Source organism: Schistocerca nitens, chromosome 9 (genome assembly GCF_023898315.1).
Source record: "Schistocerca nitens isolate TAMUIC-IGC-003100 chromosome 9, iqSchNite1.1, whole genome shotgun sequence".
Taxonomy (NCBI): Eukaryota; Metazoa; Arthropoda; class Insecta; order Orthoptera; family Acrididae; genus Schistocerca; species Schistocerca nitens.
The window spans coordinates 59,122,378-59,147,555 of NC_064622.1; the positions used below are offsets into that span (position 1 = coordinate 59,122,378).

Sequence of the window (25,178 nt, forward strand, 5' to 3'; positions counted from 1 at the left end):
TGGCCTGGACAGATGGCGCAATTGACCACAAAAATCCCATCGTTGTTAGGGAACATGAAGTCCATGAATGACTGAGAATGGTCTCGAAATAGCTGGACCAGAGGATCCAGTCCATTCCATGTAAACGCAGCCCACACCATTATGGAGCCACCAACCATTTGCACACTGTCTTGTTGACAACTTGGGTGCATGGCTTCGTGGAGTGTGTGCAACACACGAACCTTACCATTAGCTCTTACCAACTGAAATCGGGACTCATCTACCATGTCAGGGTTTTCCAGTCGTCTAAGGTCCAACTGATGTGGTTACAAGTCCAGGAGAGGCGGTACAGGCGATGTCGTGCTGTTAGTAAAGGCATTCACATCAGTCGTCTACTGCCATAGCTCATTAACGCTATAGCAGCACTGTCCTGGCAGATACGTTAGTTGTACGTCCCGTATTGATTTCTGCGGCTATTTCACGCAGTGTTCCTTTTCAGTTAGCACTTAAAACTCTACCGCTGCTTTCGATCGTTAAGTGAAGGCCGCCAGCGACTGCGTGGTGAGAGGCAATACCTGAAATTTGGTATTCTCAGCACACTCTTGACACTGTGGATCATAGAATATTGAATTCCCTAACGATTATCGAGATGGCATGTACAATACGAGCAACTTCAAGCATCATTCCACGTTCAAAATCTGTTAATTTTCTATCATTCCGCCTTCAAAGTCTGTTAATTCCCGTCTTGCGGCCATAATCACGTCGGAAAGCTTTTCACGTGAATCACCCGGATACTACAGACAGCACCGCCAATGCAGTGTCCTTTTATATCTTGCGTGCGCGATACTAACGCCGTTTGTATATGTTCATATCTTATATTTTGTGACCTCAGTATAACTTGAGTAATAAATTTCTCAGATCATACATTTGCAGCAGGTGGTGCATCATGGACTGTAGGATAACCGTAACAGAAAAGAATCGAAGAGTTTGAGACGTTGTGCTACAGAAAAAACTGAAAATAGGTGGGCTGATAAGATAAGGAACGAGGAGGTTCTCCGCAGAATCGGCAAAGAAAGAAACATAATAAGGAAAACCGGCGAAGAAAGAAACATATGGCAAACACTGACAAGAAGAAGGGATGGGATGATTGGATATGTGTTAAGCCTTGAGGGAAAAACCTCCTTGGTTCTAGAGCGAACTGCAGAGCTTAATAAACTGTAGCGGAAGAAGTGAGTGGAACACATCCAACAAAAAATTGAGGACGTAGAGTGCAAGTGCTACTCTGAAGTGAAGAGGTTGATGCAGGAGAGGAATTCGCAGCAGGCTGCATCAAACCAATCAGAAGACTGATGAATAATTGAAACAAACCATCAAGTATGGTGCTGCTCTCTGTGATGATGCTAACTCAAGTCAGTCTCAAGAGGCCTTGAAGGCCCAATGGTACCGGCCGACCGCCGTGTCATTCTCAGCTCATAGTCGCCAGTGGATGTAGATGTGTCCGGCGTTTGTCAGTTTACGAGACCGGAGCCACTACATATCAATAAAGCAGCTCCTCAACTGGCGTCAACAGGGCGAGTACAGCCCCCTTGCCAACAGCGCTCGGCAGACTTGCACCGTCACCCATACAAGCCCGAGCCAAGCCCGACAGCACTTCGCTTCGATGATCTGATGGAATTGTTGCTACCACTGTGGCAAGGCTGTTGGCTATGTATGATGAAGACAAACACTATTTAGCAATGTTTGGACTCCTCGGAGCCTCCACACACAAATACAGCTATGGTAAGCTGCACACAGAACCAGGACTCATCTGAGAAAGCAGCTTGATGCCACTCCTGTGTGCCTCTCTCTGCTTCTACGTCAAGGGAAGCCAAAAAAATTGTTGCCGCGATGACAGTCGACAGTGCACCTGAAGTTGTCTTACAGTCCATATGTCTTGCTGGAAACAGGCCCACTTCCTTATCCAAGGTATGTGATAAGCCCGTACAATTCCTCGACTACAGGTGAACAATATGTCATCACTCTCTAGAGCTACTCACATGGGTTCGTTGAGAACCGGTATGGTGCAGAGTACGGATTTCCTGCACTAACGGATTCCACATTTGCATCACAGTCCTGAGGAACCAATTAACTCGAGCAGCAATATCGCAGAACAATAAACTGCAGTTACAGTAGGTCACGAACTTGCTGATGTCGAATGGCAACTCATGTTGGTGTACACTCCTACTTCTTACGCGAGGTATACGACGACTTCTCAGAGACAACCCACATTAAAATACTACATTGGTGCACAAATTTGAAGAACGAAAGTAACTTCCTCATGATGTGTCATTGCCAAGAAATATAGTTTGTTGAAACTTGGACCACACACAGAAAGAGCTACTATAGTTTAATACAGAAGGTTGTTGTTGTTGTTGTGGTCTTCAGTCCTGAGACTGGTTTGATGCAGCTCTCCATGCTACTCTATCCTGTGCAAGCTTCTTCATCTCCCTGTACCTACTGCAACCTACATCCTTCTGAATCTGCTTAGTGTATTCATCTCTTGGTCTCCCTCTACGATTTTTACCCTCCACGCTGCCCTCCAGTACTAAATTAGTAATCCCTTGATGCCTCAGAACATGTCCTACCAACCGATCCCTTCTTATAGTCAAGTTGTGCCACAAACTCCTCTTCTCCCCAATTCTATTCAATACCTCCTCATTAGTTATGTGATCTACCCATCTAGTCTTCAGTATTCTTCTGTAGCACCACATTTCGAAAACTTCTATTCTCTTCTTGTCTAAACTATTTATCGTCCATGTTTCACTTCCATACATGGCTACATTCCATACAAATACTTTCAGAAACGACTTCCTGACACTTAAAAAAATGGTTCAAATGGCTCTGAGCACTATGGGACTTAACATCTGAGATCATCAGTCCCCTAGAACTTAGAACTACTTAAACCTAACTAACCTAAGGGCATCACACACATCAATGCCCGAGGCTGGATTCGATCCTGCGACCGTAGCGGTCATGCGGTTCCAGACTGAAGCGCCTATAACCGCACGGCGACACCGGCCGGCTCCTGACTCTTAAATCAATACTCGATGTTAACAAATTTCTCTTCTTCAGAAACGCTTTCCTTGCCATTGCCAGTCTACATTTTATATCCTCTCTACTTTGACCATCGTCAGTTATTTTGCTCCACAAATAGCAAAAGTCCTTTACTACTTTAAGTGCCTCATTTCCTAATCTAATACCTGCAGCATCACCTGTCTTAATTCTACTACATTCCATTATCCCAGTTTTGCTTTTGTTGATGTTCATCTTATACCCTCCTTTCAAGACACTGTCCATTCCGTTCAACTGCTCTTCCAAGTCCTTTGCTGTCTAGGACAGAATTACAATGTCATCGGCGTACCTCAAAGTTTTTATTTCTTCTCCATGGATTTTAATACCTACTCTGAATTTTTCTTTTGTTTGCTTTACTGCTTGCTCAATATACAGATTAAATAACATCGGGGAGAGGGTGCAACCCTGTCTCACTCCCTTCCCAACCGCTGCTTCCCTTTCATGCCCCTCGACTCTTATAACTGCCATCTGGTTTCTGTACAAATTGTAAATAGCCTTTCGCTCCCTGTATTTAACGCCTGCCACCTTCAGAGTTTGAAAGAGAGTATTCCAGTCAACATTGTCAAAAGCTTTCTCTAAGTCTACAAATGTTAGAAGCGTAGGTTTGCCTTTCCTTAATCTTTCTTCTAAGATGAGTCGTAGGTCAGTATTTCCGCTCGTGTTCCAATATTTCTACGGAATCCAAACTGATCTTCGCCAAGGTCGGCTTCTACCAGTTTTTCCATTCGTCTGTAAAGAATTCGCGTTAGTATTTTGCAGCTGTGACTTATTAAACTGATAGTTCGGTAATTTCACATCTGTCAACACCTGCTTTCTTTGGGATTGGAATTATTATATTCTTCTTGAAGTCTGAGGGAACTGAAGGAAATACGCAATAAGACGAACAGAAATGTTACTTTTATTCGGAAGACGATGATTGCACTGAAGACGCCGCGGTTCCTGATGGTCCTGTGGACATTACAGGAGGTGGGACATACTGTGCAATGTGTTCATGAAAGCTGGCCACAAGCTTCTGAGGAGTTGTTGTGGTAGGGCGTCCCACTTCTCCACCAGTGCCGTCGACAGCTGCTGGAGGGTCGTTGGTGTATGTGGCCATGCTGCAGTATATCTCCCAAACGCATCCCACACGTGCTCATTGGGATTCAAATCGGAGGAACTGGGAGGTCAGTCCATTCGCTCAGCATCCTCTCCTTCTACCTGTTATGTACGATGCAGTTTCGCACTGTCGTACATAAAAATGAAGTCAGGGCCGAATTCGCTACTGAAAAAGATACATGTATAGAAGAAGTACAGTGTCACAATAACGTTGACCAGTGATTCTACCTTGTTCAAAGATTTCTGTTGGTTCAAAGAGCACAGTCGGGTCACACGCTCTTCGCGCATGAGAGCAAATTTAATCTGTTTAGTAATTCCGGACGTACCTATATGGCGAGAGGGGGAAACATATAATGCATCCAGGAACATTGTCGAACATGCTCGCTTTGGTTGTCCACATATTGTGTTGTGGGGAGGCATAATGTCCCAAAGGCGTACTGACCTCCAACTGTTTCAACACGTTACGGTAGACTCAGCGTTCAACGTTATTATGACACCGCACTCCTTTCCCATGTGCCTCTTTTCAGGGGTCCATTTGGACCGGACTTCATTTTTATGGATGACGATTCGTGACCGCATTTGAGAGAGCAGGTGGACGAGCCAATGGACAGTGTGGACTGGTATGCCAGTTCCCCTGAATGGAAAACCATCGAACATATGTGGGATGCGTTGGGGGACATATTGTAGCATGTCCACACGCACCAACTACCGTCCAGCACTTGTCAACGGCGGAGGAATGGAACGCCCTACCGCAACAACTCACACCACCCTCGTGGCCAGCATGGGAGCACCTTGCAGAGCATACATTGCCGTCCATATTGATCACTCACCCACTCAGGAACCACTTCCCATCTTTTATAATGTCCAGGGGACCATCATGAATCACAGTGTCTGCATTGTAATTCTTGTGTTTGAATGAAAACGTTGTTTCTGTTCGTCTCATAGCATATTTCTTACAGCCGTCCTTTGTACTGCTCTATAGGTCTTCTTTCTATGTACGGTACAAGTTTCATCGAGCTATGTCACTTGGCAATGACACATCATGCAAACTTTACTTTCTTTAACTTTTCCACGCTAGTGTCTTTCTGATTGAGAGTCCCGACTTGTAATCTCCTCTTATACAGTATGGTTTTGCTGAAGGGGAACAAACTGTTGAGATGGTAATGAGCAAGAAAGTTTTTATGGATATATGACTGGAGTGGGATTCCAAGGGAGGCATATTCACTTGAAGGTGGAGATAAAAGATCTTTGGCAGCACAAGTTTCAATGATTGAAAGGCCATATGAGAACACATCAGACAAGTGGAAATGTTGTGTCTGTGCACTCAAGAGGCCACTGAGTTCCAGCGCCAACATGTAGTAGCCATATTACCCTTTGAACCACTGAAGGCACATCTTCCAGCAGGGAAGCAGTCTCACCTGTAGGAAGTGCACACCTGTGAGGCGTTGTGTATTGATGACTTGTCCCACGTAGCAATGACCAATAATCCCCGCCCACACATTGAGACTGAACCAATGCTGATCGTTTGCTGCCACCATAGCATGGGGGTTATTTGTAGCCCACAGGCCGGTATGGTGAAGTTTGACAACATCGACACTCATAAAGACAGCCTCATCTATGCATAGGAATGATTACAGAAATCCCAGCAGTGTGGTGGCCTGTGAGACAATTCGACGTCGTGGAGGCAGGTCACTAGGTAATAAGGCCTGCACACTCCATAATGATACAGTTAGTGTCAGCTGTCGTGAATAATGTTCCACATAGTCGTCCGTCTCACCCCATGCTGGTGGTCAGTCTGCTTGGTGCTGACAAGGACACTGTCACAGACCTCGTATGTCGACTTTCAAGTGGATGTACCTCCCTTGGAATGAACTTCAGGCAACATGTCCCGGTGTTTCACCCATTTAGTAAAATCACTCCGCATGCGGAATACAGATGCTGTTATTCCTACCTTCTTTCCGCAGTTGCTGCGAAATGCTGATCATTTATGTATCCAAATATGTAATATACGTAACACCGTAATGACATTTGTTGCACGCTGCCTTCGATGTGCTGCAGTCCCAGTGGCTATTAGCGCACAAGAAATGCCACCCTTATGGGTATCACAATGTAATTCATGAATTTCTATCTTTGCAACGAAAAGGATGTTGTTGAAAAATTAACTCGAGATTAAAAACATCTGCAGTCTGTTTGCTTACCTTCTTTGGAGCAGTAATTGTGAGGATGCCGTCTGAGGAGAGTTCTGTCCTCACTTTATCAGAATCCACGTTATCCGGCAATGGGTACTTGCGCCTCAGGCTGCGTGAGATGTAGCCGTGCTCATCTTGACGTTCATCGTGCTCCGCCTCAACCACCACGTCGTTGCCGACCACTTTCACTTTCACATCCCCTTCCTTGAAATGTTTGACGTCCAAGGTAACCTTTAAGCAATTTGAATTAAGTAAACTCTGTCAGAAGAATTAAACAGGGAGAATGATGTACTTAACGTGTATGCTTTGTTTTAAACAAGATATTTTACAAATATTGAAGTACGCTGAGAACGAACAGGAAAAAAATACTGTGGAAGTTACTGAATGCCATGCATCAACGAACATACATTCTAATGAGGAAGACCTGCACATTCAGGTGACGAAAGTCACGAGATACCGATAGACACATATACAGATGCCGGTAGTACCACGTGCACAAGGAATAAGGAGACAGAGCATTCACAGAGCTGTTATTTGTACTCAGGCGATTCATGTGAAACGGTGTCCGACGTGATTATGTTCGTACGAAGGGAATTCATAGACTTTGGATGCAGAATGGTAGCTGGAGCTAGATGCATGGGGCATTCTATTTCGGTACCCACTAGGGAATTCAATATTCCTAGATCCACAGTGTCAAGAGTGTGCCGAGAATACCAAATTTCAGGCATTACTCCAACCGTGCACAACGCAGTAGCCGATGTCCTTCACTTAACGACCGAGAGCAACACTGCGTGAACTACCTGCAGGAATCAATGTGGTACGTACGACGAACGTATCCTTTAGAACAGTGAGGCCAAATTTGTCGTTAATTGGGTATGGCAGCTGACGACCGTCGTTAGTGCCTTTACTAACAGCATGACATCGCCTGTAGCACCTCTCCCAGGTTCGTGACTATATTGGTTGTCGCTAGTCAGTTGGAGAAACGTGCCCTGGACAGATGAGTCCCGATTTCAGTTGCGGTTCGAGGTTGGCGAAACCCCACGAAGCCATGGACCAAACAGTCAACAAGGCACTGCACTAGCTGGAGGTGACTCCATAATGGTGTGGCTGTGTTTACATGGTATGGACTGCATCCTCTAGGCCAAGTGCAGCGATCGTTGTCTGGAAATGATTGTGTTCAACTACTTTGAGACCATTTGCAGTCATTCACCAACTTCATTTGTCTGGATGACGTGGCAGAAGGACGTGTTAAGAGGTATCTTATGACATGGTATCAGGAAGTATCCTATGACTTCTGTCACCTCAGTATATGAGGTGCTGCAGAAAACGCTAACTGACAGCAAATCCCACTACAGGATGATAAAGGGAGATTTCAGGGCGACTGTAATGCCAAAACTAAACTACTGTTTTTCTGTGCGAAGCGTTGCATAAGATATTAGAAACGACAAAGATCATACCTTAGTGTAAGTTACCGACGCGAATGATATGTAATTCCTAACAGGTTCTTCTAGAAAAAATGGGCAAGGATTAAACAGAAAAAGAAACGAAATCCAATGTATTTTTATAAATGCAAAGCTCATTATTGTCTATGTGCTACAGAATTAATTTATTTAGTCAATCGTTTTCGGCTTACATCGGCCATCATCAGACGTTAAATGACTACAGTCGTCAACTAAGGTGCAATATTCGTGAACTACATTGAAAGATGTTATTCATCAAGAGTGAGACGCGAACACAGAGTAAATGTAATCTTTGACAGTGCAGTCGTAATTCAACTAAAAAGTTAAAACTTAAAACAGTAAAAAAATATATAACATTAACGCTGGACTCGAAAAACAGTCCTTATTCAGCGTGTTCGGAAATTCCCGTTACAAACTTCGTGACATGTAGAGGCGAGTGATTGCATAATATTTTGAATAGGAACGCATGTCTGGAAACGTACCGTTTCCCTTCTGCGACGGTTTCATTTCAGATACGTAACTGGTCCACGTCTGCTTAGGTAAAGAGAAAAGCATCAGAGCTGCTTGTCCTGGTATGCAATAGGGTGGACAGGATGTCGTCTACAACGCAGAGGGTCACCTCGTGTCACTTAACGTCAGCCTTCTTGCGAGGGCTGTTCAGTGCCCGTGCGTCTCCGATACAGTGAACATAGATCGATATACTTTGTAATGTAGCAACTACATTACGTAGTACTGTATAAATATACCCACTCTATTTTGCATTTTTACACTACTGGCCATTAAAATTGCTACGCCAGGAACATGACGCGAAATTTAACCGACAGGAAGAAGATGCTGTGATATGCAAATATTTAGCTTTTCAGAGTATTTACACGAGGTTGGCGCCGGTGGCGACACCTACAACGTGCTGACATGAGGAAATTTTGCAACCGATTTCTCATACACAAACAGCAGTTGACCGGCGTTGCCTGGTAAAACGTTGTTGTGATGCCTCGTGTAAGGAGGAGAAATGCGTACCATCACGTTTCCGACTTTGATAACGGTCGGATTGTACACTATCGCGATTGCGGTTTATCGTTTCGCGACATTGCTGCTCGCGTTGGTCGAGATCCTACGACTGTTAGCAGAATATGGAATCGGTGGGTTCAGGAGGGTAATAAGGAACGCCGTGCTGGATCCCAACGGCCTCGTATCACTAGCAGTCGAGATGACAGACATCTTATCCGCATGGCTGTAACGGATCGTGCAGCCACGTCTCGATCCCTGAGTCAACAGATGGGGACGTTTGCAAGACAACAACCATCTGCACGAATAGTCTGACGACATTTGCAGCAGCATGGACCATTGGTTACACGTCTCGGTCACCTCTTGTTCGCACTGACAGCACTTTGAACAGTGGACGTTACATTTCAGATGTGTAACGACCCGTGGCTCTACACTTCATTCGATCCCTGCGAAACCCTACATTTCAGCAGGATAATGCACGACCACATGCTGCAGGTCCTGTACGGGCCTTTCTGGATACAGAAAATGTTCGACTGCTGTCCTGGCCAGCACATTCTCCAGACCTCTCACCAATTGAAAACGTCTGGTCAATGGTGGCTGAGCAACTGGCTCGTCACAATACACCAGTCACTACTCTTGATGAACTGTGGTATCGTGTTGAAGCTGCAAGGGCAGCTGTACCTGTACACGCCTTCCGAGCTCTGTTTGACTCAATGCCCAGGCGTATCAAGGCCATTATTACGGCCAAAGGTGGTTGTTCCGGGTACTAATTTCTCAGGATCTATGCACCCAAATTGCGTGAAAATGTAATCAGGTGTCAGTTCTAGTATAATATATTTGTCCAATGAATACCCGTTTATCATCTGCATTTCTTCTTCGTGTAGCAATTTTATTGGCTAGTAGTGTATTTAAAGGCTTCAACAGTAATTTTAATGATAATACTAACGCAAGGGCTTCGCCCTAATTTAAACCAAAGTAATTCACGCTTCCCCTAAGGCGACATTAATTAATACTTTTTCATTATTAATCAAAGTAAACGTAAATGTCAGTACGCAGAAGGCAATGGGCAGGCATACGTCGAGCGATCTGAGTCATCTCGAGCAGAAAGGCGCACTGGTTGACGTGGCCGGATGTAGACGAGAGTGCCAGTCTGGCGGGAAAATGATAGGTTTCTAGTACCTTCTAGAACAATTTCTGACCGAGCGAGGTGTCGCAGTGGTTAGACACTGGACTCGCATTCGGGAGGACGACGGTTCAATCCCGCGTCCGGCCATCCTGATTTAGGTTTTCCGTGATTTCCCTAAATCGCTCCAGGAAAATGCCGGGATGGTTCCTTTCAAAGGGCACTGCCGAATTCCTTCCCCGTCCTTCCCTAATCCGATGAGACCGATGACCTCGTTGTGTGGTCTCCTTCCCCAAAAACAACCAACCAACAATTTCAGCGCGATAATACCGTTCCAGTATCAGAAAGCGCGCCGCGCGTGATTGTGAATACTGAGGGGAACACCAAGTCGCATCGTTCCTGAGCGTTCAGCAGCACGTTGAACCCGGCACGCTCAACGTTAACGTTCGACAGCACGGTCCGTGTGCCGACGGCTTAAGGCTGCATCCTGCCGGAGCCGGCGCCTCTCCTAGCCTTGAGTGGTGGGCGCCGTGCTGCCACCGCCATCCTCAGAAGATAACTGAGCACGACATTTCTCTCTATTCTGGCGGGACATCAGAGGACGAGACACCAAGACACCACCCGACCAGCGTCGGTAGGTCCATTGCTTTCACTCCAAAATTTAGTGCACCCAATCGAACTGAGCCGCCCCGCTTGGCTCGAAGATGCCGACCAATTGACGGGACACTGCTCCATCAAACTACCAACTTCTCCTTTGTTAAGGTGCGTTTTGAACGCCAAGAGTGCGAAGTTTCTGCAGCATTCCCCCGTTCATTCATTAAATAAGCTATATTCTCGTCTGTCGCATTGGCAACAGCAAGAAGTCGTCCCCTTTATATAGTTTTTTTTTAGAAAGTAAGGAGGTTGAGCGCTGCGAACTAAGATTCTGGGTCATTCTGCTCTGGGCCTCCTTGCTGGGTCATTCGGTCACTGCCTGACTGAGGGTCAGTCATCTGCTGGGCACTGTTTAGTACTGAAGGGTGCCCGGTATGTCAATTTTAGGGAAATGTAAATATCACAATTGCGTCATAAGAGCAGCTCGTTAATTGATTACTTTGCCATGCAGCTTGCATTGCTTAAGTTAGTTATAATTTATGACATCTGTACCATTAACTTTATCTTGTTGCACCAGTCACCAGCATTACGACTAAAATTACTCACACAGATATCTAACTTTTGGGACTGTGTCATTAGAGAATCAATCGAGATTATGGGGAGAGCAAGGGAACTGTGGCCAGTCATGATAGTGGATACATCCTTAGTAAGTCCTGGAAACCTGCACTAACGTTGTCAGTCTGATTAACAACAGGGAGGAGATATCCCACACCGAACTGATTTCACGGACGGGAGGGAGCAATAGCCAAGATGCCTCCTTGGGCGTGAAACATGGCGCAAACGCCGTGTCTACGGGAGGAGGGGTGGGGAAAGGAGATGATAGATGTGCGCTCACTGCTCGTTGCCGGCCACACACAGTATGCCAGGTTGTAGGCAGGGGTTTGGACGTAACGGGCCTGCGCCAGCTCCTAGGCAATCAGTTCATTAACCGACCTGATGATGGAAACGTTGAAACGTCCTCTTAAAAAAATTATGAATGACTGTGTTTAAACTGACACACAATATTTTTTTAGCGCAACGCAATCTGACTTTCAATAATCCCTACAAAAGAATGGCCCTGACTAACAATAACCTATACCTTTCATGAATCACTTACCTCACAAAAATCTTCGTTACTCAAACTACTGCAATACAGCGTGCGCCAATACTGCCAGCTGAATAAAAGATTCTAACTACTGAAGGCACTAACTACTGATAGGCGTAGTTAGCAAATGAAAGATTTTGATAGAGAACAAAAAATGTATTTACCTTAATAGTGTTCAAAAGTCATTATATATATATATATATATATATATATATATATATATATATATATATATATATATATGCTACATGCATCTGACTCCACACACTGATGTTTAGACACCGTAGGACTACCAAACCGCGTGAAGCTGATTGTTACAACTCACCCATTGTTCCAAACAGCTCCAGATTTTTTATTTTTTGTGGTATTGCGATAGGGAAGTTTTGCTGCCATTCTATAATGTGCCTGAGTGTGAATGCTGATCTCGTCAACTTGGAAGACGAGAATTTCCACTATATATATCATGAAGACTTGAAGCAGGGTGTAACTGTTGGTCTTAAAACGTCTCACAGCGGCTTACGAAACAGTCTGGAGACACTGTCTTCTCTACAAACTCATTCATATAATCCCACTCTGAAAAACAATCTAACTTATTAACATCATGCTTGCCGGAATGTCATTTCGAAACATATTGGGCAACAAGATAAGCATAAGAAGATCCCTGACTGTTCATAGCACTGTTGCGAGTTTTCAACGGTGAAGCGCAAACGGCTGCAGGCGTAAACACGAAAACAATAACGGTCTACAGAGTTTTGACAACAGTGAGACATTGCCATAGAGATGTTTACAAAATCGCGTTATGCTACTGATTGAGCCAGGTGATTTAGCCAAGCGGTCTAGGGGCGCTGCAGTCATTGACTGTGCGGCTGGTCCCGGCGGAGGTTCGAGTCCTCCCTCGGGCATGGGTGTGTGTGTTTGTCCTTAGGATAATTTAGGTTAAGTAGTGTGTAAGCTTAGGGACTGATGACCTTAGCAGTTAAATCCCATAAGATTTCACACACATCTGAACATTTTTTGAGCCAGGTGAGCGAAGCAGCCATGCCCAGTCATCTCCAACAATCAGGGATCAATTTACACTAGACATGAGCAAAATTGTTCTTTTCAGAGATCAGATCAGAACTGGTAACTCACTGGAATAAACTAGTTTTTTTTTTCATGACCAACCACTCACTAACAAAACAAGTAAAAGGAAGGCACATTGACTTTAATTCAGGTCACTAAACCTCTACTCTTATCTGGTTTGGTGCTATTTTGAAAAAACATATAAAGGGAAGTAATAAATTTCTGTTATGTCGCTATTAATTTTGAAATATAAAAGTTTTAAATATTGTCTGCTGAAAAATTCATAAATATTACAACAAAATCCTAAATATTTTTTTATCAAGTGGAAAAATTTTAAGAATGAAGGCTGATTCTTGTAATATTTTGATACTTTTATTACAAATATTACAATATAAAAATTATAACTGTAATTAAAGTGTATCTGCAGTCATCATTTACAGTCAGTAACTACCATGTTGTTGTTGTTGTGGTCTTCAGTCCCGAGACTGGTTTGATGCAGCTCTCCATGCTACTCTATCCTGTGCAAGCTTCTTCATCTCCCAGTACCTACTGCAACCTACATCCTTCTGAATCTGCTTAGTGTATTCATCTCTTGGTCTCCCCCTACAATTTTTACCCTCCACGCTGCCCTCCAATACTAAATTGGTGATCCCTTGATGCCTCAGAACATGTCCTACCAACCGATCCCTTCTTCTGGTCTGCCACAAACTTCTCTTCTCCCCAATCCTATTCAATACTTCCTCATTAGTTATGTGATCTACCCATCTAATGTTCAGCATTCTTCTGTAGCACCACATTTCAAAAGCTTCTATTCTCTTCTTGTCCAAACTATTAACCGTCCATGTTTCACTTCCATACATGGCTACACTCCATACAAATACTTTCAGAAATGACTTCCTGACACTTAAATCTATACTCGATGTTAACAAATTTTTCTTCTTCAGAAACGCTTTCCTTGCCATTGCCAGTCTACATTTTATATCCTCTCTACTTCGACCATCATCAGTTATTTTGCTCCCCAAATAGCAAAACTCATTTACTACTTTAAGTGTCTCGTTTCCTAATCTAATACCCTCAACATCACCCGACTTAATTCGACTACATTCCATTATCCTCGTTTTGCTTTTGTTGATGTTCATCTTATATCCTCCCTTCAAGACACCATCCATTCCGTTCAACTGCTCTTCCAAGTCCTTTGCTGTCTCTGACAGAATTACAATGTCATCGGCGAACCTCAAAGTTTTTATTTCTTCTCATTGGAGTTTAATACCTACTCCGAATTTTTCTTTTGTTTCCTTTACTGCTTGCTCAAGATACAGATTGAATAACATCGGGGAGAGGCTACAACCCTGTCTTACTCCCTTCCCAACCACTGCTTCCCTTTCATGTCCCTCGACTCTTATAACTGCCGTCTGGTTTCTGTACAAATTGTAAATAGACTTTCGCTCCCTGTATTTTACTCCTGCCACCTTTAGAATTTGAAAGAGACTATTCCAGTCAACATTGTCAAAAGGTTTCTCTAAGTCTACAAATGCTAGAAACGTAGGTTTGCCTTTCCTTAATCTTTCTTCTAAGATAAGTCGTAAGGTCAGTATTGCCTCACGTGTTCCAGTATTTCTACGGAATCCAAAGTGATCTTCCCCGAGGTCGGCTTCTACTAGTTTTTCCATTCGTCTGTAAAGAATTCGTGTTAGTATTTTGCAGCTGTGGCTTATTAAACTGATTGTTCGGTAATTTTCACATATGTCAACACCTGCTTTCTTTGGGATTGGAATTATTATATTCTTCTTGAAGTCTGAGGGTATTTCGCCTGTTTCATACATCTTGCTCACCAGATGGTAGAGTTTTGTCAGGACTGGCTCTCCCAAGGCCGTCAGTAGTTCCAATGGAATGTTGTCTACTCCGGGGGCCTTGTTTCGACTCAGGTCTTTCAGTGCTCTGTCCAACTCTTCACGCAGTATTGTATCTCCCATTTCATCTTCATCTACATCCTCTTCCATTTCCATAATATTGTCCTCAAGTACATCGCCCTTGTATAGACCCTCTATGTACTCCTTCCACCTTTCTGCTTTCCCTTCTTTGCTTGTAACTACCATATATGTACCCAAAAAGGAAAAATTGATCAACATTGTCAAATGTAAAGGAAATCTGACCCATTTTAGTCGATGTGAGTCTGTTTCTCTTAGTGGATATTTGTCCTGCTTTTGAAAATATTCGTTCACAGGGCACAATGTCACTGTGATGCATAACACTATTAGAACCAACTGATACAGTTTTGGCCACATCAATTTTCTTGTTTCCCACCAATTCAAGGGATCGCTGTTTCTTGGCAAATATCCCTCCACTAAATATTTGCCCAAGTCGACAATTGCCACGCTTTCCGCGTCGTGACTTGCTTGAAGCCGACCAATAGTTTCACCTAACTCCTCTCAGGTTGTACCTCAGGCGTTACGGTGGTAAATGGTTGAGAAATGACCTGTGTTTTCTTGTTGAATAACCAACGCTTTCATTTCTGCAATAACCTTCATATAGCAATCTGGAAATGTTTTGTCTGCTGAAAATCCTTGCCGTTTGAATCGGAGGTCCAGTAACCTTGCCTGACCAATCAATTCGTTTCTGAAGATAACCACAAACAACTCTGATAGCCCTTTAAGGAAATTATAAACCAACGGCTCTATTTCTTGAAGACATTTTTTATTTTTGTCTTTAAAAGATTTCAGTTGCCACTCCATTAATCTTGGTAAGATTTTCATTTTCGAATATGAGACTGTTTTCTCTGAGGATACCTCTCTGGTTACCTCACCAAAAACTTTCAAAATCTATAAAGCCTGTTGCATTATCTCCCAGTCGGTATCTTTTAAGTTTAAGGTGACCGATTTTCCACCTAAATACTTATTTAAAGTAAATCTTTGCAACATTTCATAAGTAGATTTCCATCTGTTTTGAACACTTTGTTTCAGTGTGTCTGTCATTTTTTAAACTTTCTTGCATTTCAACAAGTTTGTTTAAAGCAGAGGGTCCGTCCTTAAAAACATTCTTTTGACTTCGTCAGTGGTTTTCTGTATGGACTTCTGAATTGCGTGTTGCACAGGAAGGTTAAAAGAATATGCGAAGCAAGGGATATGTGGAAGTTGAGAAGCGTGGCAGTTAATTTCATAATTGACGCATTTTCTGTTATTATGTAACTGATTTTAAAATCGATATCGTATTTGGCGATAACAGACTTTACCCAGTTTGAGATGTTTTCTGCAATGCATCTGTCTTCTAATTGTGAGCACTGTAAAAGGTATGACTTAAGTTCACTATTCTCATCTATGAAATGTGCAGTGAGAACATAGAAACTAATGTTATTTACACTCGTCCACGCATCAGACTAAGGCAGACTACCTTTGCCATGGCCAAATGAATTTTTATTTTATCGAAATACTTATGATACATACTAGAAATTAGAGTGTTTGGTAACGTTTTTTGACTTGGTAAATTAAAATGTGGATAAAGCATATGTATATTTTCTTAAATTCTTTATTTTATCGAAATACTGATGATATGTACTAGAAACTAGAGAGTTTGACAACGTTTTTCGACTTTGTAAATTAAAATTTGGGCGAAGCACATATGATTTTTCTTAAAATTCTGTGTCTTCAACTGCAGAGAAAAAATGCTAATCATTTTTAAAGGCGCTGCATTTAATGCCACACTTTTAAGCAATGTGAGCGGCTTTATAGTTTTAAAATATTTACTTATTGGTTGTTGTTAATTAAAAGCTGTGGGAGCGAGGGCATCACAAAAGGAAATAAATCATGACTTAATCCAGAACCGGACGTCTTTGATGGGCTGGTACAGCTTCTAATGGTTCCTTATTTACGTGACCATTACGGCACTCCAACCCCAGTTCTCGATACCAGTAATATCGTACTACTTTTCTGTGAAGCAACAGACATATTTTTGTGGCAATATTCACATTTGGTTTTATTATTGTATAGGTACTCCGATGTATCGATATATTATAGTGATATGGTTTGTAGCCTTTCCCCGATGTCATTCAATCTGTATATTGAGCAACCAGTAAAGGAAACAAAAGAAAAGTTCGGAATAGGAATTAAAATCCATGGAGAAGAAATAAAAACTTTGAGGTTCGCCAATGACATTGTAATTCTGTCAGAGACAGCAAAGGACTTGGAAGAGCAGTTGAACGGAATGGACAGTGTTTTGAAAGGAGGGTATAAGATGAACATCAACAAAAGCAAAACGAGGATAATGCAATGTAGTCGAATTAAGTCGGGTGATGCTGAGGGAATTAGATTAGGAAATGAGACACTTAAAGTAGTAAATGAGTTTTGCTATTTGGGGAGCAAAATAACTGATGATGGTCGAAGTAGAGAGGATATAAAATGTAGACTGGCAATGGCAAGGAAAGCGTTTCTGAAGAAGAGAAATTTGTTAACATCGAGTATAGATTTAAGTGTCAGGAAGTCGTTTCTGAAAGTATTTGTAGGGAGTGTAGCCATGTATGGAAGTGAAACGTGGACGATAAATAGTTTAGACAAGAAGAGAACAGAAGCTTTCGAAATGTGGTGCTACAGAAGAATGCTGAAGATTAGATGGGTAGATCACGTAACTAATGAGGAGGTATTGAATAGAATTGGGGAGAAGAGGAGCTTGTGGCACAACTTGACTAGAAGAAGGGATCGGTTGGTAGGACATGTTCTGAGACATCGAGGGATCACCAATTTAGTATTGGAGGGCAGCGTGGAGGGCCAAAATCGTATAGGGAGACCGAGAGATGAATACACTAAGCAGATTCAGAAGGATGTAGGCTGCAGTAGGTTCTGGGAGATGAAGAAGCTTGCACAGGATAGAGTAGCATGGAGAGCTGCATCACACCAGTCTCAGGATTGAACAACAACAACAACAACATGGTTCTTGTGTGTATTCATTTCTGTGAGATTGTCATAATCTTTGACTTACTTGTAACCGTTTTGGCGCGAATACGCACAGAGCAGTCTTTGTATCACTTTGCAGAAGTTAAGTTGTTATTTCGCTTTGTAAAATAACAGTCAAGTCTTGTGTTTTCTTGATGATGTGACAGTTAAGAAGATGTATATGTGAATTTCCAAGAAGTTTAATAAAAATGTGGATCGTGAACACCAAGTCAAAAATTATTTCTACCATACCATTGTTCTGATCTGGGATTGTTTGATCATTAAGAATTTCCTGAAAACGCATTTGTTATGTCTTCAAATATTGCTAAAATACAGATCTGGACCTTCTAGCAGTCAAAGTGGAATCACCCTAGAATCAACAAGATGAGCCATAACAACTTCGACGAAATCTACGTGGGAATCCATTCAAGATAAGTGCCAAAATTAATGACTTTTGTACAGTGACTTCATTATTTCCATTCTGACGATACCATCCACAGTCAATAACTTTGTTGTTGCCCGATAAAGCGAACATATGCTGCGTGAGCAACATCATTAATCTGATTTCTAACCTACTTTGCAAGTGGTGGTATTGTTAGAAGCTGAAGGCCCAGTTCAAGGGCAAATATCCCTCCAGTAATTTGCCATTCTGACGGGATACCTTCACCCAACGTGGAAGCAGATGACAGTGAGGACGGTTCACGAGAAATGATTTTTCACTTTTATCCAACGATTGATGGCGATCTTGATGGTCTTCCTGGCCCACATCGTTCCAGAAGTACTGTAGGGTGCTTCGATTTTAGATGCCCCTTCAGGTTTGATGATGAGCCAGAAGCCATGGAAATTATCTGCTGACAGTAGCGGCATTTTCGTTTTCCTCCCATTTTGGTATAACGGTACCTTACATCTCTCAAAATTCTTTTAGTCGAAGGCAAAGTGGTTGACATATTGTTGTGCAGCACTGAAAAATTAAACTATTTGCTGTTAACATAGGCATTTTAAATTGTAGACGCTTAAAGTGAAAACAAATATACATGCAGCACATTCTTTAATCAGAAGGTATAGAGGAGCCGTAGGACTTTATGATATGCGAAAGCTAGATCCACAATCGTGAAGTCTGTATCATATACGAAAAAGCCTGAAACAGTGAGTGATTAATGAACACGCGAAGACAAGTCTGAAAATACGCGATGATTCATTGCAAAAAGATAAAAATTTTGAATAATGTGATATCCGAACTTGGGTTCCATAGCGTGTGAACAAGAGATTGGCGCGGATGAAGGCTGGAAAAAAGCAGTGCAAATAAGCTGTGAAGCCTGTGATTAAGAGCTAAGAACTTGGCTACTAATGCAGCTGCAGGTTCTACTAGCGTGTGTGTATTGTTACTGTAGAACATAGTTGGCTATCACTTTCAACTCATTTCGACGAACTCTGTCTTATATTTCAGTATATCGACATCCATGTCTTTCTTGCAACGAACGTGGACACCTGGCTAAAGCCAAGCATCCTCATCAGTTCCATAAACATAGCCTCTATTGTACTAAAGATCAACATAAGTAACAGATGAGCAGGTGAAGTAGCAGCATACAAACGCTTTGACTTGTTACCGACCGTGCTACTCACTTCAAACAGTAATAAAGACAAACAAGTCGAATACACGTCCGTAAATATCAAATCCCTTAACAAAATTTGCCTATCTGCGTCCTCTACAAACCACGGAAAGTAAGCGGGATAGCCTGTTTCGAAACTGATCTTCCAAAATTAGATTCGACTTAGGAGCACACAAATAATGCTAGTAACACGTAGATATTCTGCCTCTTCACTTTGAAATTCACGTGTGTACTTTCTTCTTCAAATGTAACAGAATTTCATCTTGCACCTACCCTTAATGCAGCCTAATAGTCTCTCACTCTCATACATACACTCCTGGAAATTGAAATAAGAACACCGTGAATTCATTGTCCCAGGAAGGGGAAACTTTATTGACACATTCCTCGGGTCAGATACATCACATGATCACACTGACAGAACCACAGGCACATAGACACAGGCAACAGAGCATGCACAATGTCGGCACTAGTACAGTGTATATCCACCTTTCGCAGCAATGCAGGCTGCTATTCTCCCATGGAGACGATCGTAGAGATGCTGGATGTAGTCCTGTGGAACGGCTTGCCATGCCATTTCCACCTGGCGCCTCAGTTGGACCAGCGTTCGTGCTGGACGTGCAGACCGCGTGAGACGACGCTTCATCCAGTCCCAAACATGCTCAATGGGGGACAGATCCGGAGATCTTGCTGGCCAGGGTAGTTGACTTACACCTTCTAGAGCAAGTTGGGTGGCACGGGATACATGCGGACGTGCATTGTCCTGTTGGAACAGCAAGTTCCCTTGCCGGTCTAGGAATGGTAGAACGATGGGTTCGATGACGGTTTGGATGTACCGTGCACTATTCAGTGTCCCCTCGACGATCACCAGTGGTGTACGGCCAGTGTAGGAGATCGCTCCCCACACCATGATGCCGGGTGTTGGCCCTGTGTGCCTCGGTCGTATGCAGTCCTGATTGTGGCGCTCACCTGCACGGCGCCAAACACGCATACGACCATCATTGGCACCAAGGCAGAAGCGACTCTCATCGCTGAAGACGACACGTCTCCATTCGTCCCTCCATTCACGCCTATCGCGACACCACTGGAGGCGGGCTGCACGATGTTGGGGCGTGAGCGGAAGACGGCCTAACGGTGTGCGGGACTGTAGCCCAGCTTCATGGAGACGGTTGCGAATGGTCCTCGCCGATACCCCAGGAGCAACAGTGTCCCTAATCTGCTGGGAAGTGGCGGTGCGGTCCCCTACGGCACTGCGTAGGATCCTACGGTCTTGGCGTGCATCCGTGCGTCGCTGCGGTCCGGTCCCAGGTCGACGGGCACGTGCACCTTCCGCCGACCACTGGCGACAACATCGATGTACTGTGGAGACCTCACGCCCCACGTGTTGAGCAATTCGGCGGTACGTCCACCCGGCCTCCCGCATGCCCACTATACGCCCTCGCTCAAAGTCCGTCAACTGCACATACGGTTCACGTCCACGCTGTCGCGGCATGCTACCAGTGTTAAAGACTGCGATGGAGCTCCGTATGCCACGGCAAACTGGCTGACACTAACGGCGGCGGTGCACAAATGCTGCGCAGCTAGCGCCATTCGACGGCCAACACCGCGGTTCCTGGTGTGTCCGCTGTGCCGTGCGTGTGATCATTGCTTGTACAGCCTTCTCGCAGTGTCCGGAGCAAGTATGGTGGGTCTGACACACCGGTGTCAATATGTTCTTTTTTCCATTTCCAGGAGTGTATATTTGGCACGAAATCCACAAACAAAAATGTTTGTACCTGGAATCAGCTCACATAATCATATTCATGACTTACTCTCTAAAATATCCAAGGAATAAACTGTAAATGGCAACATACAGAGAATTCAAGGGTATCAGTGTACTTGAACCTGCATTGGAGCTGCAAGAAATAATTTGAGGGACGACTTCCATTCCATTCCTGCACTTGAAAGAAAAGCTTGATGGACCTACTGCCAAACTAACTCGATTACAATAAATATGCTCCCCCAAATACCTGAGAGCTGACGGGGAAAACTAGCACCTTTGTGATCACAAGAGCTAAAACAGTTCATGCATCTCGGAGACACTACACATCAGACTTACAAGTGACCTCCTACCACTGAAAATAAAATTGATTACAAGCAAAAAGCAAACAGAGTCAATCATCTGAGAGAGACGATAACTAAGACATGCTAAAACATTAATCTAAAACATAAAGACCAGATGCTCTATGGAAAAGCTTGTGTGATCTAGAGAAGTAAAGCAAAGTAGGAGCTGCAGCTGATCCATTTGTCCCATCTGATGAACTAGACTAGTACTTGAATTTAGCGATAACAGTCACTGAATCGCAAACAAAACATAGACTTATTGATTATTACACAGAGATAAATGATGGTAATCGCGAAAAATTCTGTCTTGAGGTGACAATGCCGTCGAAAAATCCTTCAGATTGGCATTTACTGTATAGGACGGCGTCATAGTCCAAATAATCAAGCCTATTGTTGACCCACTACTGCTCACAATAACTACTGATCCCTAGACTTTGAAGCTCTTGCCTGGACAACACAGTAGAAACACTCGTTCCAATTATAATATAAGCACTAAAGATCCGATTGCTAAGAAGAGTAGCTGGGTACATTCTTGCCGATATTATTACCCAGTGGGCAGAAGATATTTAGGAAGACCGAGGAAAATCAACATTTTCAACCAAGAGAGCGTAACAGCCAAGTGCGTAATACGTGCAGAGAGAAGAAGAAGAGATAGCATATTAAAAATATTATAATTTTTTAAGTAACTATGAATTTTAACAAGTTTTGTGATTGCATATAAAATTCTGGTCTGAAGCAAGAGGGGCCCTGGAGGCATTAATCTGTCCAGGTTAAATGAATAATTAAAAAATTAAACATAACATACAGGTTGTCTCAGGACGAATGACCAATATTCAGGGATGACAGGAACGGTCATTTGAAGCATCAAACTTCGTGTGGACATATGCTCTGCTCTGAATGGTCTCATCGATGAGAACCGTGCAGAGCAGCGAGCTACCAAGTGAGCTAGTGAGCTACCTTGTGATCCGATCCCTGAGAATGGTGGGGAGCAAACAACTAGTGAGCTGAAACTTCCTGGCAGATTAAAACTGTGTGCCCGACCGAGACTCGAACTCGGGACCTTTGCCTTTCGCAGGCAAGTGCTCTACCATCTGAGCTACCGAAACACGACTCACGCCCGGTCCTCACAGCTTTACTTCTGCCAGTACCTCGTCTCCTACCTTCCAAACTTTACAGAAGCTCTTCTGCGAACCTTGCAGAACTAGCACTCCTGAAAGAAAGGATACTGCGGAGACATGGCTTAGCCACAGCCTGGGGGATGTTTCCAGAATGAGATTTTCACTCTGCAGCGGAGTGTGCGCTGATATGAAACTGTGAGGACCGGGCGTGAGTCGTGTTTCGGTAGCTCAGATGGTAGAGCACTTGCCCGCGAAAGGCAAAGGTCCCGAGTTCGAGTCTCGGTCGGGCACACAGTTTTAATCTGCCAGGAAGTTTCATATCAGCGCACACTCCGCTGCAGAGTGAAAATCTCATTCTGGAAACATCCCCCAGGCTGTGGCTAAGCCATGTCTCCGCAGTATCCTTTCTTTCAGGAGTGCTAGTTCTGCAAGGTTCGCAGAAGAGCTTCTGTAAAGTTTGGAAGGTAGGAGACGAGGTACTGGCAGAAGTAAAGCTGTGAGGACCGGGCGTGAGTCGTGTTTCGGTAGCTCAGATGGTAGAGCACTTGCCCGCGAAAGGCAAAGGTCCCGAGTTCGAGTCTCGGTCGGGCACACAGTTTTAATCTGCCAGGAAGTTTCATATCAGCGCACACTCCGCTGCAGAGTGAAAATCTCATTCTGGAAACATCCCCCAGGCTGTGGCTAAGCCATGTCTCCGCAGTATCCTTTCTTTCAGGAGTGCTAGTTCTGCAAGGTTCGCAGAAGAGCTTCTGTAAAGTTTGGAAGGTAGGAGACGAGGTACTGGCAGAAGTAAAGCTGTGAGGACCGGGCGTGAGTCGTGTTTCGGTAGCTCAGATGGTAGAGCACTTGCCCGCGAAAGGCAAAGGTCCCGAGTTCGAGTCTCGGTCGGGCACACAGTTTTAATCTGCCAGGAAGTTTCATATCAGCGCACACTCCGCTGCAGAGTGAAAATCTCATTCTGGAAACATCCCCCAGGCTGTGGCTAAGCCATGTTCCGCAGTATCCTTTCTTTCAGGAGTGCTAGTTCTGCAAGGTTCGCAGAAGAGCTTCTGTAAAGTTTGGAAGGTAGGAGACGAGGTACTGGCAGAAGTAAAGCTGTGAGGACCGGGCGTGAGTCGTGTTTCGGTAGCTCAGATGGTAGAGCACTTGCCCGCGAAAGGCAAAGGTCCCGAGTTCGAGTCTCGGTCGGGCACACAGTTTTAATCTGCCAGGAAGTTTCATATCAGCGCACACTCCGCTGCAGAGTGAAAATCTCATTCTGGAAACATCCCCCAGGCTGTGGCTAAGCCATGTCTCCGCAGTATCCTTTCTTTCAGGAGTGCTAGTTCTGCAAGGTTCGCAGAAGAGCTTCTGTAAAGTTTGGAAGGTAGGAGACGAGGTACTGGCAGAAGTAAAGCTGTGAGGACCGGGCGTGAGTCGTGTTTCGGTAGCTCAGATGGTAGAGCACTTGCCCGCGAAAGGCAAAGGTCCCGAGTTCGAGTCTCGGTCGGGCACACAGTTTTAATCTGCCAGGAAGTTTCATATCAGCGCACACTCCGCTGCAGAGTGAAAATCTCATTCTGGAAACATCCCCCAGGCTGTGGCTAAGCCATGTCTCCGCAGTATCCTTTCTTTCAGGAGTGCTAGTTCTGCAAGGTTCGCAGAAGAGCTTCTGTAAAGTTTGGAAGGTAGGAGACGAGGTACTGGCAGAAGTAAAGCTGTGAGGACCGGGCGTGAGTCGTGTTTCGGTAGCTCAGATGGTAGAGCACTTGCCCGCGAAAGGCAAAGGTCCCGAGTTCGAGTCTCGGTCGGGCACACAGTTTTAATCTGCCAGGAAGTTTCATATCAGCGCACACTCCGCTGCAGAGTGAAAATCTCATTCTGGAACTAGTGAGCTACCTTATGATTGGATAGCAGAAAGTGATGGGGAGTAGTGAGCTATTGGTTGGTTTGTGGTCTAACTGTTAAGAGTGGTGGGAGCAGCAGGCTACTGGGAGGGGAGTGATGCCTGGGTCGCCTCGCAATATGCTCCTACCATGTGGTGGTGCCTAAGTGTAATGCTATGTCAAAAGACAAGAAGTAATAACTCATTAAAAACTATGTAAACGCTTATTGAGCCTCTGAAATTTGAGGTTTTCTTTTCAAATGAAACGCAGACACATGATTCTGGAAATTTTTCTCCATTAATGTACTATGGCAAACAGCGCATATGTCGTTAACTTGGTAGCCACGTGGTCAGCACGGCAAATTGGGAAATGAAAGGACCTGGGTTTGATTCTCGGCTGAATTTTATTCCGTTCAGGGATTGAGTGTTGTGTTGCACTTACTTTAGTACTGTCATAATTGGCACTACTATTGTGATAGCTGTATGTGTATGGCCTGGCAGCCAATAAATTAAACGAAAACACGGACCTTTCTTTATTTTCTGTTGTTTTCGGGGTGAGAAAAACTTCACATACGAACAAGGTATGCAAATCCGCACATTCACATGGTCTATAACACATTTTTTGTATCTTGGGAAACGTTTCCTTAAAGATGTGGAAAGAGGCGCCGTTGCAGCAGCCTACTGGAGAATTTCCATACTGATAAATTCAGCCCCCAGAGAAGCACTCTGAAATGACATGAGCTACCATTCATTTTTTCTGAGTCACCCATCACCCACTCCTTAGAAGGATGTGACTCTTTGA

General features: G+C 44.0%; 1 protein-coding gene across 1 annotated transcript in view; it reads right to left on the reverse strand.

Moving 5' to 3' along the window:
* LOC126203999 (alpha-crystallin B chain-like) overlaps window positions 1-25,178 on the reverse strand; it is a 72,357-nt gene that overhangs the window by 38,525 nt on the left and 8,654 nt on the right. The window contains exon 2 of the mRNA XM_049938430.1: window positions 6,384-6,605. Within this exon, the coding sequence (XP_049794387.1) occupies window positions 6,384-6,605 (222 nt within the window). The remainder of the gene's footprint in view (window positions 1-6,383; window positions 6,606-25,178) is intronic.